At 39.8% G+C, this 12,806-nt stretch overlaps 1 protein-coding gene across 1 annotated transcript in view; it reads left to right on the top strand.

Moving 5' to 3' along the window:
• LOC105194763 (RNA/RNP complex-1-interacting phosphatase) overlaps window positions 1-12,806 on the top strand; it is a 44,447-nt gene extending 31,641 nt beyond the window's left edge. The window contains exons 6-9 of the mRNA XM_011159856.3: window positions 3,447-3,490; window positions 8,701-8,761; window positions 9,042-9,088; window positions 9,472-12,806. Of these exons, the coding sequence (XP_011158158.1) occupies window positions 3,447-3,490; window positions 8,701-8,761; window positions 9,042-9,088; window positions 9,472-10,262 (943 nt within the window). The 3' untranslated portion in view covers window positions 10,263-12,806. The remainder of the gene's footprint in view (window positions 1-3,446; window positions 3,491-8,700; window positions 8,762-9,041; window positions 9,089-9,471) is intronic.

Below are 12,806 nucleotides of genomic sequence, written 5' to 3'. Positions count from 1 at the left end.
TGCGATATTCAAATGAAGACCACTTACGACCGACAATCGCGCTGCCATAAACGTCGTTTCGCGGTTTCACAGGCGCGTCTCCTTATTTCGGTCGGATTTCTCCATGTGATTTTTACGGTTCACACGAAACAAACTAGAGTTATCGGTAGCGTCATCTCGACAGGCCCTATAGTTAATTAGCGATGATATCGCTTAGATTTGAGAAGATTGTAAAAGCGACGTTCCATTAACACCTTGGTGAAGGAAACCGTGACATTCGCAATATGTGGTAAAACTACACGGAAAGAATTTTCTCTTAAAATTTACTCTCAAAATGGTAGTCGCGGGACAACATGGACTTCGAAGAACTTCACTATAATGTATCTTCAGTAAAATTTGGTTAAATTCTCTCCGCGTATTTCGAATCTCACGTATGACATTAAAATGAAATTATTCATGTAAAATTATGCAATAAAATGCCGACGTATGAAAACAAGTTTATAAATCAGCAATATTGCTAGCTAATGTAACTGAATGAAATGATTGATAATTTGCATGATAACATGATATTAATAGGATTTTTAATAACGCCAAATTCACATATATCTTGAGTAATTGTACGAATATTAATAGATGTGTCTGATTAATTTTTTTTTAATTATTGTAGATTTCGAGACAATTTAAAAATATTATATGACGTAACAAGCGGAACTGCATTGCACTTAACTATTTGTTAGTGATCGAATCGATCAATTTGCGGTCTCTAACATCGAAACGCGCAAGATAAATGACACTTGGCAATATTGAATAAAAAGGTAAACACTCGATACGCGGTGAAATCTATGTATTCATAGTGGCCAACGCAGTAAAATATTCCAAGAAGGAATTCATCCACTGATAGATGACTGGTTTTATAAATATTGATGGCCGCTCGTCTTAACATAGCAGGTCAGAGCTTTTGATTTTGGTTTTCCGACAGGGGCGGCGTCAGAAATATGATCATCGCGCTGATGACGCCGATGATGATGATGATCATCATCATCATCGTGATAAAGTTGATTCTCGATATTGGGTTCCTCGAGAGGAATTCCTACTGGGTGCAGTGCGAAGCGCCGTGTACAACGACACCTCCGCGTCCGCCTCGAATCTGTAATTCAAATTCGAAAGTCAAATTAATTTAACGCTCGTCATTTTTCACATTTCGGCGGCGCCGCGCCGCGGCACGCGGAGCCCCGGCAGCTATCTTTCGATATTTCATTCTGTAGAAGGCCGTGCCCACCTTCCCCTCCCCCGTGATAGATGCATCTCTTTGTGATTGTGCTGTCACACTCTTGAAACGAGGAAGACGCACCACGAATATTTCAAGTATTATAAATGCGTGACCGTGGGAGCGAATGACAGTCGACATTGCGCGCTGTTCCGCTACCGACTTGTTGTACACGGGAGATTTTCCTATTTCCAGCACTGACCTTGCACAGACGATGTGTCGGCAAGCTACATAGTGTAAATTTCTCTTATACCGCATGTGCGCTACGATAAATTCTTCACTAGCAGGTTGCTCAACTTACGGAAACGTATTAACGTAGTTGATGTTTCCTAAGAATAACGATGTTTACGATTTGATCCTATTGGAGTGCACTCCCAAGCGAGATGCTCCTATTTCGAGAGTCATTATGAGTTAACAAGCCTCGCAGGTTATAAATATCTCTCACCTTATAGCCTATCGATATTGAACGGTGGTTGAAACCAGTCGGCAAGCCGTGAATGAGTTAGTGCTTATGATCGCGTTAGCCTAATCGGTGCTGTAGGGAGTCCGTTTCGGAGTTGAAAGGGACCAAAGGCACTAAAACGGGCCTATTAAGCCTCTATAGTCCGCCACAATTGGGCCACCCAATCCCCCAGTACAATAACGAGCGTAGTAACTTTTCGGGGAACCAAATCTATCTGGGCTCGTGAAGGGGATTTGAAACGATTTCATGCTTGTCACCACTATTCTCATTTCCTTCGAAACTAAATCTTAACACATTTCTTAAACTTGTCTCTATATGAGATCTCTGTTACTTTCAAATTGTTAATTAATCTTGGACTGCAGAATTTAAGCAAAACTTCTAATAGAAAATAATTAAGTATTAAAACATGTGATAGTATAGTCTAATTACTATATATTAAATGAAATTTTTTTTTTAAATTTATTATATAATGTAAACATTGTACAATGTTGACGCAAAATATTAAATTTATACAAAAAAAAGTTTTACATTGGTATTAATTATTATTGAAACATTTTGTTTTACTCAGCATATATGGAGTATTTTCGAAATTCTCTAAAAATTACAAAAAAAATACGTAAACACTTTTCTATAATTTATCGAGCAGTCGAAGTAGGCTTAATCCGTTAACGAGTTTCTTTTCTCCGCCCTCGGCGACGGTGGTGAAGGAAAACCGACGTGATGCATGACTGCACCCCCGTAAATTTATTATATAAGCGCCACCCTATCCTCCGAATCTGCGAAGTTTTAGAAATCTCTCTTTCTCGTTCCTCCATTTCCCCCGCCTTCTACCCCTATAGATCACAAAGAAGCCGCCAGTAAGTTCACGTGGAGTTTATAGAAGACAAAAGAAATGTGTTGCCCGCTGAAAAATCGCCGGCGCTGCAGCTATTATTAATCCGCGTCGGAAACGCGTGAGCGTCGTTGCGACGTGTTTTCATGACATAATTCGGAATCGATTTAACTTCTTAGCGCCCCTGCGTGACGCGTAAAAGACTCTTACTCGCTGCACCCGTCCGTAACTCAGGACGTATACAGCATTCCGGCTCTTAAGTCTCATTACCATACTCCTTCGTTTGCCGCTCGGGTTCTGCATACCTATTACATAGCTATTACACTGCCGGTTTGCTCGACCGGTTACCGGTATCTGAATATTTATTTAGCCGATTACTTTTTTCATCGGCACCGGGGAAATTCGATCGCCGTCGCGCTGACTGCTTCGTGAAATTATGAGCAGCGAATGAAAGACGGGTAAGAGGCTGCTGCCCTTTCAAAGGCGGCGCAATTACGCGTGCTCATAATATCGCACTTGAGATATTAATTACATTATTTAGTCGAAACAACTAACTAGATGTAATTTGTATATATAATTAGATAAATAATTAGGCAAGAATGTTAATGCTTATTAAAGTTATTCTACGAAGTGTCTACGAAGTCATCATTATTAAAACAACAATTATAGAATGCTGTTCAATCCACATACCCTAATATTATTATTATCTTTCATAGGAAAGTCTCTTTAGCTGGCTCCGGTCATATAAAATTTTAATGTCAAATTTAGATTGATTCTTTAAAAAAAAATGTTTAAGAAGTAAATTTCTTCTTTGTAATTGTCTTTTTGGAAAGTAAAAGTCGAAAGATTAAATTGTAATCATTAATATTGTCAAAAGTAAAAATTTTTGCTCTCTTTCCTTGCAGATTCTTTAAAGTGATGGATGATTTCACATCGACATGCGGTGAAGGTGAGTTTGCATTACTTAAAATATACTTCAAACAAAGTTCCTCAACTCAGAAATCGAAGTAACTTTATTGCATCTACCACAATCTTGGACAAATATGTAACGCTTTGCATTGATTGCGAGTAGTTGCATCGATACTGAGATGCTTGATAAAAGTTGCAAGACTCATGTCTGATCGGCGCCAACTAAAATGCATTAGGTTCGCCAACAATAGGAAATAGCTCTTAAGAAACCTTATACCAACTATCGTTAAAAAAAAGGAACACTGAACACTGACGGGTACTCGTGTTTCTTGCGAGAAAAATCTCGCAGGAATCCTCGCTTGAACGAAACTGCTGATCACGACTGTACGGGCGCATCCCTTTCTAATTTACTCCCTCGATTACGGCTCCGCCGTGTTGTACGTTGTGAGAACGGATGTAGAATAGTCGGTGGTTGTTTTATTCGCGCGATTGTACGATCCGGCTTCTGTGTTTCGAACGAGGAGAATTCGACGAAGACGACGACGACGATTGGAAACGAATTCGACTGGAGTTCGAGAAGCGAAGGATCGCCCACGCGCGATATACCGGGGCGTTGTTAATTATCTGCCGCCGTTTATCAAGCAGTAGAGAAGAAAGTTCCCTTGAGCGTTCCTTCTTCGCTCTCTACTCTCGTTCGTTTCTCTTTCTTCGTCCGCGTCGTCGCTTTCTTCCTTTTCTTCTCTTCTCTGCGTGTATAACCTCGCGTCTCTCTGTCCTTCCCATTTTTTTCTCATGCCAAACGGCCGGCCGTATCTAGGAGGCTGCGTCGGGATTTGGTGTACGTGTACACTGTGGTTTAAGAATCGAGTTTTGATCTCTGGTTTATTTCGAGGTATCTTAAATCTTCACGTATCTAGGATCGGGTCTTATTGTTGAGATACACGTTTTCAAGGCAGCGATCTTCGGACGATGCTTGAAAATTTGAAATTTATTCACTAGATCGAGACTGTTTTTAAACTTACACAAAATTTGAAACTTACAAAATTCTTGGAATTTGCAAGATTTCTCGATAAGTTTATAAGATGGGAAACTAACGTAACCGTCAAAATTGCATGCTCGGTTATCGCGATTTACTCTTGGATTTTGTGTACGTGAGAAACTTATGAATCAACTGACTCGAGCTTGGTGGAACGAAGGTGAAACGGTCCATCGAAGAACGAGTCGAGACGCATTCCAAGGCAAAAGAAGCCGCTTAGTTGCCCATCCATTGGTCACCACTTAACATTTATCAATACCTTATATCCAACGCCTAATATCGAGACGCAGCAAGAGAAGTGCACACGAGTATCTCATCACTATTAAATCGATTATCAAATCTTTTACGTATTTTAGTTTGTACCTTAGAATTTTGTTCGTCAATTTCATCTTTTAATTCTCTACATCTATGAGTAAATGTATATTAAGCTTTCAGGAATTGTCTCTCGTTGCGTATCCAATTATTTCCGATAACGGGATGTAAATCGCTTTGAAAGTAAGCGGATATTTATATTCTTTTTGCGCAGATCCTTAAATTAATATTGATTTTTGTTTAAGCATGTCGCAAAAAGTCTTCGTTTCGCGATACGCTCCGTATACGATACGTACACGTATTGCGGCTGAACCTGAACCGTTCGACTGATTTAAGACTGCAGTAATCGGCAGCTTGAAAAGACTCTCTAACAAGCCGGCGATATTTTCACGTTTATGTACGTTGGACGTTAACGTCCTTCCCCGTTTCGGCGGTTCTTACGTACAACCATGCCGACGGGGCTTTACGCTCTTGTGCTATTAGGATTTTTCTCTCGTGCGCTTGGCACGAGACGACCGGGATCTCCCATCTACCAGGGGCTATTTGAGCTGACGTACCTCTCGCGTATATATCATATTGCCACATTTACCACGTCGCTTCGGGTCGTACCTCGCGACTACTCCAGTAGCCCGAAAACCAACCTTCGCGCCGTACGGGGAGTGGCATGTGCAATTCCGGGTGCGCCGCCCGCCTTTTATTCCTTCGTCGGCGATATCTCGGGGGCACGAACGAAAACAATATTTGCATGCGACCGCCCACCCTCGTCCATCAGTATGCACGAGGTTGTACTGCAACGGAGCGACCCCTCTCCCGTTGCTCCGTTTCGCGCTGTTTGCAACGTGACGGACCGAACTTCATTACAAGCAGCAAATTTCTACTTCGCTCGAAGAGTTATTTAGCGAAACGTTCTTGCATCGCGTTTTTACGCCGCTTTCCTGAATTTCGAATTTATCTTCGCAAGCAAAACTCAATCTTGTGCGCGAAAGAACCTTGTAATAAAGCAAAGCACTGTTCGAAATCTCTCCCGCGACGTGTGGTAATTATATTTAAGTTTTATCTTCTTGGAAACGACCATTTTACTTGACCTCGTTAGCTAAATAGCTTACAATCTTCTAAACAAATAACCTGGGAACGAATTTGTCAGTAAATTGGAATTTCAAAGCAATGCCCTTTTTTTATTTAAAGTAATATCTTGAAAGTACAAATAAAAATCATAGTTGCATAAATGTGCATAAATGTCTTGAATATAATAACATACAACAATGCTCGTGAATCTGCAACGATGCAAATTAGTTGCAAGCAACGATAAGGTTAATAGGCAAATTTTTTTTAAGTGATGTACGAGCAGGAATTAAAGATCTCGATGACTGTATCTTTTTATGTTGCACTATAACACAATTTGAGGTGACTATAGGTTTGCGAATAATTGCATCAGTGTGAAATTAATACTTCGAATTGATCACGGACTCATCCTTAATTAATGATATTGCTGAATATACACGACCATTTTCGACCAACAAACGTTATTATCGTCATGCTTCAGCTCCCGTCGAGCAACGTTTGATTTCGGCTGCCAAACAGCAGGGTGCTCAGAAAGACTTCCGTAATATCCCTCTGACTGTTGTAATTTCGTACCGATGTACGAATGTATACATATGTACACATTATTCAAGTGCCAATTCGTGCATTTTACTTTGAATGCTAAAAATAAGACGAATGCTTATCTTTTTTTGATAATCGATATTCCTATTACACTTCTATCTTTTTTTTAAAGTCAATACGCTTATCTTACGGAAAAATTTAATTTCTGCGATAGAAGTAACTATTTATCGAAGAAAATTATTAAAGATTATTTAGTATACAAACTTTACATCATGAGATTTCAATAAAATTGACATAAAACATAATTATTTTATTTAGCTTATGAAAATGTAGGGGGAGTAGACTAACTAGGCTGATTCGGCACCCAGAAAAACTGACACATATTAATGCTCGTCAAAATAATCGTAAGTCTGCGACAATCTGCTTGAAGATCGCTTATTTGTTGTACAAAGGCTACTCTGCTCCACGGGGGTGCTGGCTCCAGATTCACATTAGATGCCGACGTGTTCTGGGAAGATTTCCGTCCGCTAAGAGTACATTTCTGGATTATGCAAAATTGAGATGACCTCGTGATAGATACCAACATGAAACAAGCATACCTTGTGTATTGTGCACGTGTACATGGATGTCAAATTACATTAGCAGTTTGTTTTATTATTTCTTTAATTTGTTTCAATTATTATATTATCCATCATGATTATGATGATGATGATGATGATGATTATTATTATATTATCAGTTATTATTTTATGATGCGTACGTTATTCTATGACTTACTAAAATCTTATGAGCGATTTAGTACGTCAATGATCCAAGAAATATAAAGAAGCGAAGAGAAAACTTGAGTCACGAACTACGATGATATAAATTTTAGATCCTGAACGTGTAATATTTAGCGAAACAGTACTAAACTTTTCCCTTATTGATTTTCGAAAAAGATTGAAATTTCGTTCGTGAAATGAATTTATACAGAAATATCTGCTATCCTCTCTTGTTTCAAATGTTCGCGAGTTCTTCGGTTTATGTTCCATTCAAGTTGAGGATTTACGTCCTACGATTTTTCACGCTGTTATTTTCCCATATATGATAATCCAAGGACTCTTTTACGAAGAAATAGCTTTCACATTCAGGTCTGCTAACACGTTGTTGCTCATTCACATACATTTATCTTAATACTTGTACATGGGACGCTCTGTCGAAGGATGCTAGATCGAAAATAGCCCCGGTCAGCAGTTTTATTAGACTGTTTGTCACGATTTTTTTCATGGAAAATCTTATCGTCTCGCTGGCGCCATGCATTTTGCGTCTGCGTATATTTGCATTATTGTCTTTTGCAAGCAGTACAGTATCGCATCTATCAAAAGAGAAGAAGGGCATAACTCGCGCTGTATCGCTTCGAGATACCGATATACTCTCCGTTCGATCAAGCGGCTCGCAGAGGTCAAACGGCGTATCGCATGACTCGCGATGGGCCACTTAATTCGCCCTGAAAGCCGTGGTAAAGAGGTACGAAGTGCCTCTAAAGTACTTGGTACTTATCCTCCGCTCGTTTGCGCTTCTCTGAAAACAAGAAGGTACACCGCGGTAAGGGAGAAGGTCGAACGTGTGGAATCCAAGAAAAAGAGGAGATAGGCGGTAGACGCGCTTCGATCGTTATATACTGGTCAACTACTCTCATTAAGGTTTGCGACCCTTGCGAAAATGCCGCCGCCGCCGCCGCCGCGATCGACCGGCCGAAGCCGGAGTCACGAATCGTCGTGAATTCGTCGCAGCTTTTGCCGGTAATTTGCGATAATATTATAATCAGCCCCTTGCTGAGTCCGAAGAGGTGCCGACCCCACGCCCCGGGCCGAATTGATGACCCGTGGAATCGTACGCCTTGCCGCGCGTAGCGGTGCGCCCCTATTGGACGTCCTTTTCGCAAGCGAATATTTCTTCGGTTCCTGCACGTCCTCGGTGCCGTCCGACGTCTCGAAAGCGCTTTCGAGATACCGATCGCGTGTCCCACCGACCTGACTCTCACGCACACACATCTGTGTCGCCGCATAATTACTTTATCGGTTACGTTTTACTCCGTTACTTACGAAACTTCTTCGGAAAAAGAAATATATATATATACGAAAAGCCTCGGACACTTGAATTTATAAACCTGTAAGTTTTTTTTTTCTTTGTAACAGTAAAGTACAATTACGAATCTGTAAAATATCTTCCATTTGCATACTCATGTCACTTGACAACTGCTGTCCCTACTTACACTAGACTACTGGTGCATCGTGAAGAGTGTAAATTTTCTGTTACAGGTGAAATTATAGGAGTTCATTGCACGCATGGTGTGAACCGTACTGGTTATTTAATTTGTAGGTCAGTATTTACAGGTGTAATCTTACATCGCGCGCCTTTGACCAATTAAAACGAGTGTTTTTATATTGCAGCTTGAGCTTTCAGATACCTGACTACTAAATATAAATTTTGCTTTATTTTTATCTGTATTCACATATTTATGTATACTAACTAGTCTCGTGTACTTAATAACGTATTAAGGTTGTAATTCATATTTGCCATTTTATTTATTATTTAAATATCGAATATTTGGATATTTGGTTAATAGGAAACGTACGGTTACGGCACTACTTTGTTACAGATATCTCATTCAGCAACTAGGCTGGAAAGCTCAAGATTCCTTAAAAGGTAAGTTGTAGTGAAGTCGCTCTGTCTCCCTTGCAATTTTATTAAATATAGTAAAGGAATTATATAATCTTATCTATTATTTATATATCTTTTTTCATTACAACTGAATGTTGCTAAACATTTGAAATTATCATCAATGAATTAAGGAATTGATTCGCGAATTACGAGTAGATATTGTTTGTACGTATATCTGTCAAAAACGGTAGTATACACGTAGTAAGCCATGGTAGCGCGTCAGATCGTTCTTTTTCCTCGCTATGCGAAACGTCAGCCCGAGATAGGTTAGTTAACGATGACAATCAATGAATTTATACTTTGCATTTATCACTTCTATCGTGATAAAACTTATCGTGCAAACGAGATCTTCCTTTGTTTGTATTTAGCTTTTGGAGAAGCACGCGGTTATCCCGTCGAACGCGACATTTATCTCGCCGCGTTGCAAGAGGTCAAACGCGGTGAGAAGATCGACACGAGTAAAATTGTTTTGACGCCGACTCCTATCGGCGTTGGAGTCTCAACTAGGAAGAATCCGCTGAAGATGCGCTCGCTGTTGAAAAATTCGGTAGGCCGACCGATGGGGCCGCCGGGATTCGTGATGTCGCGACGAGGTTTCGCGAATGGTGGACCGTTTCCGCCTCAGAGATTCGGTCCGCCGCCGCCGCCAGGATTTGGCCCGATGCCACCTCCGCCCGTTATGCCGCCTATTCCGCCGATGAGTCCGCCACTCTACGGACTCAGGCCGTTTAGGTATGGACCAGCGCCGATGCGCCAGGCAATGCCGCCGACGCCGCCAGGACCAGGTTTCCCACCACGTCCCGGTTTTCCACCACGTATGCCAGGTCCGCCCAGGATGGCGGGTCCGCCGAGATTACCGGCCGGTCCAACCGCGCGATTACCGCCGCCGAAAATGCCACCGCCGCCACCACCTCCGCCTTCCAGATCAATCAGAGTAACCAAACAGCTTCAAGCGCAGAAGAAGCAGATTAGAAATGGAATAATGGAGCGTGCAGTTAACATTCGCATGAGGCGAAACGGGCCGGCTAGCAACAGAATCTTGCCCAAAGCGCATAAGGAACAGGACTTCACCGTCGACACGTTCGAGGAGAATCTACTCACGACTTCGACTCCGCAACAGCGACGACAAGCAAAAGGACGCTTTAACCAAGTCAAGTGACCATGTATTCGCTAGGAATATGATGATACTTAATTGCAGAATTTTTTGTTTGATACGTCGTAGTAAAGCAGACGTCCACAGTGTCTAAGATATCTTGTGTGCAGTTGCTGTCCTGTGATGAACAGCAATACCTCACAGTTTGCACGATTATTTTATGAGCTTAGACATCAAAGCTCGAACGAGTTCGAGTTATGTAACGTGTGAATTGTTACTGTATTGATATAAACACATACCTCCCGTAGATTTTTTATTTTACTGTATTTTTTATCAAAGATAAAACTATCTAACACTATCAGAAATCTCATGATACTAATGTTCTAAGTCATTTTCTGACTTATGTCTGCGTACATGTACTTTTATTTTAGTAATTGATTTAATGATTATTAATTATTACGTATTACATTAAATAATATATATTAAAACGGAATAATGTAATATGTAATACATAATACTTAGCGCCGCGATGCTATCGCATTGCTTAATATTATACGTATTATTATTATTATTATATAAACTGAAGAAGCAGCAGCCCCTCATAATCAATAATATTGTGCAATGATATTGAGTCTATGGTCGGAATTTGTAGTCCGTTCTTATATTTAAGATCATCTTAAGTACAATCTTGTCATATTCTAAGACATTACTTAATCTTGAAATAAGAATCGACTATAAATACTAGCCTATCTGTAATATCCCAGGGTTTTCGCCACTGACACAGTACTGACAAAACAACCGGCCCAATACTGGCGCAGCGTTGCATGATAACTTTGGATCACATCTAGGCAACCGATAACTGGCCCAGCATTGGCTTTCGACTGGTTGGCTGGGCCAGCAATGAACTAATGTCAATTACCAATAATATGTTGCGCCAGTACTGGTCCGATTGTAAAACCCTGTTTGGAATTGTGGCCGCTTTATAATAAAATTTTATTTTAATTATTTTGTTGCTATAGTATCGTGAGATTGCAATAAATGTCATTTGGGAGTATTTCTATAGTAAATAATTGTTTACATGTTTAACGGGAAAAAAAGATACATTATGTAAAGGCAGAGAGAATTGTCCACGAATGTCTTACGCAGGTACTATTACTTATAGATTTAAGTGTGAGCACATCATTAATATAGCTTCGTATAATTTGACATTCTTATGAAATTTTAGTTTGCATATTTAATATCTTTGTTTTATATTACGTATATAAACGAATTGCACACACTTAAAACTAAATATTATATACAAAATGATTAATGAATAATCTAAAAATCAAAGCAGATGGAAATAGAGCGGACAGTAACTCCATGTACAATTTTAAATAAAATGTGTGCATTTAGATATAGGAGATGTATACTTCTATAAAGAAGATTATAAATTGAAAATTTCTTTATCCATTCACAGTCGGGAGCAAACCAGCAATCATCTTTATGAATGAGTTCGACGAAAGTACATCTGAAATCAATGCTTCTAACAAGATTCAATATCGCTTAAATAGCAGTTGTTAATTATTGCCTTACAGGTTAACAGCAGTACGAGAGTTTCTGCTAATTTGGATCTAGCAGGTATTTAATTTAATTTTCTTTAATATGACATAGCATGTCATTTTTTTCATATTGAATTATTATCGAGCGAATTTTATATTTTCTCTTTCATGTGTGCGATTTATTATTGCCCTTTCTATATTATATCCGATACAATCGATTCGTTTCCGATTGCTATAAATCTGTTCTCGGGGGGGAATTACTTCCTGCTAGTACGGAGGACCGATGAATGTTTTACGAGGATGCTCAATGGTAAAGTAGCTTGGTAGTTCGATGTCATTGTTGCTGTATAAGATTACATAGACAGGTACGCGCGTGGTGCGAACGTAATTGAACGCACGCCGGGAAGATCGGAGCGGGCTACGGCTGATCGTGCATCGTGTATCTCGCGTTCAGAGATATTAAAGTGATTCAATATTCGGACCGGAGTCAAGGGGTCACGCGTGTAGGAGGGACATGTCTCTCGCGCGTCTGACCATATATCACGAACTGCCGTTGGCGTACGTGGAATAATTCCACGAGAAATTGCACGCGTCACACGCGAGTAACGCCTTGGGCCTCGGGGACTTTACCCGGCGGCCTTAAAAGTGAGACTTGATAATAGGAAGGGCATAAATTAAGTGCGCGTTTGTATGTGCGTTTTATGGCGTGTTGCTTCCCTGTCACTTTTGGTGGATGTGCATTGCTCTGCTTGTAATGACTGGCGGCGAATTTCAACATATTATAAAAAATCGATATCATGAACGATACATTCTATAATTGACGCGCGAATTGAGAAATAATTTGTAGATTATTAATGCACTTAACTCTGAAATTACAGGAGCATTTAATCAAATAGAAATTTGATACATTTGAATGTTGTGACTATGTAAAAAGGTGAAACACATTTTCAATGTATATCTACAAAGTGTGATTATAAACAACAAGGAGTTTAACGATATAAATTTAAGGCTATATGAAACATTATACTGATTTATATTAAAAGAAATAATTACATTTGTCATATAAAAA

This window comes from Solenopsis invicta, chromosome 16, assembly GCF_016802725.1.
Source record: "Solenopsis invicta isolate M01_SB chromosome 16, UNIL_Sinv_3.0, whole genome shotgun sequence".
Classification (NCBI taxonomy): domain Eukaryota; kingdom Metazoa; phylum Arthropoda; class Insecta; order Hymenoptera; family Formicidae; genus Solenopsis; species Solenopsis invicta.
This window is presented reverse-complemented; position numbering and strand designations above follow the sequence as displayed.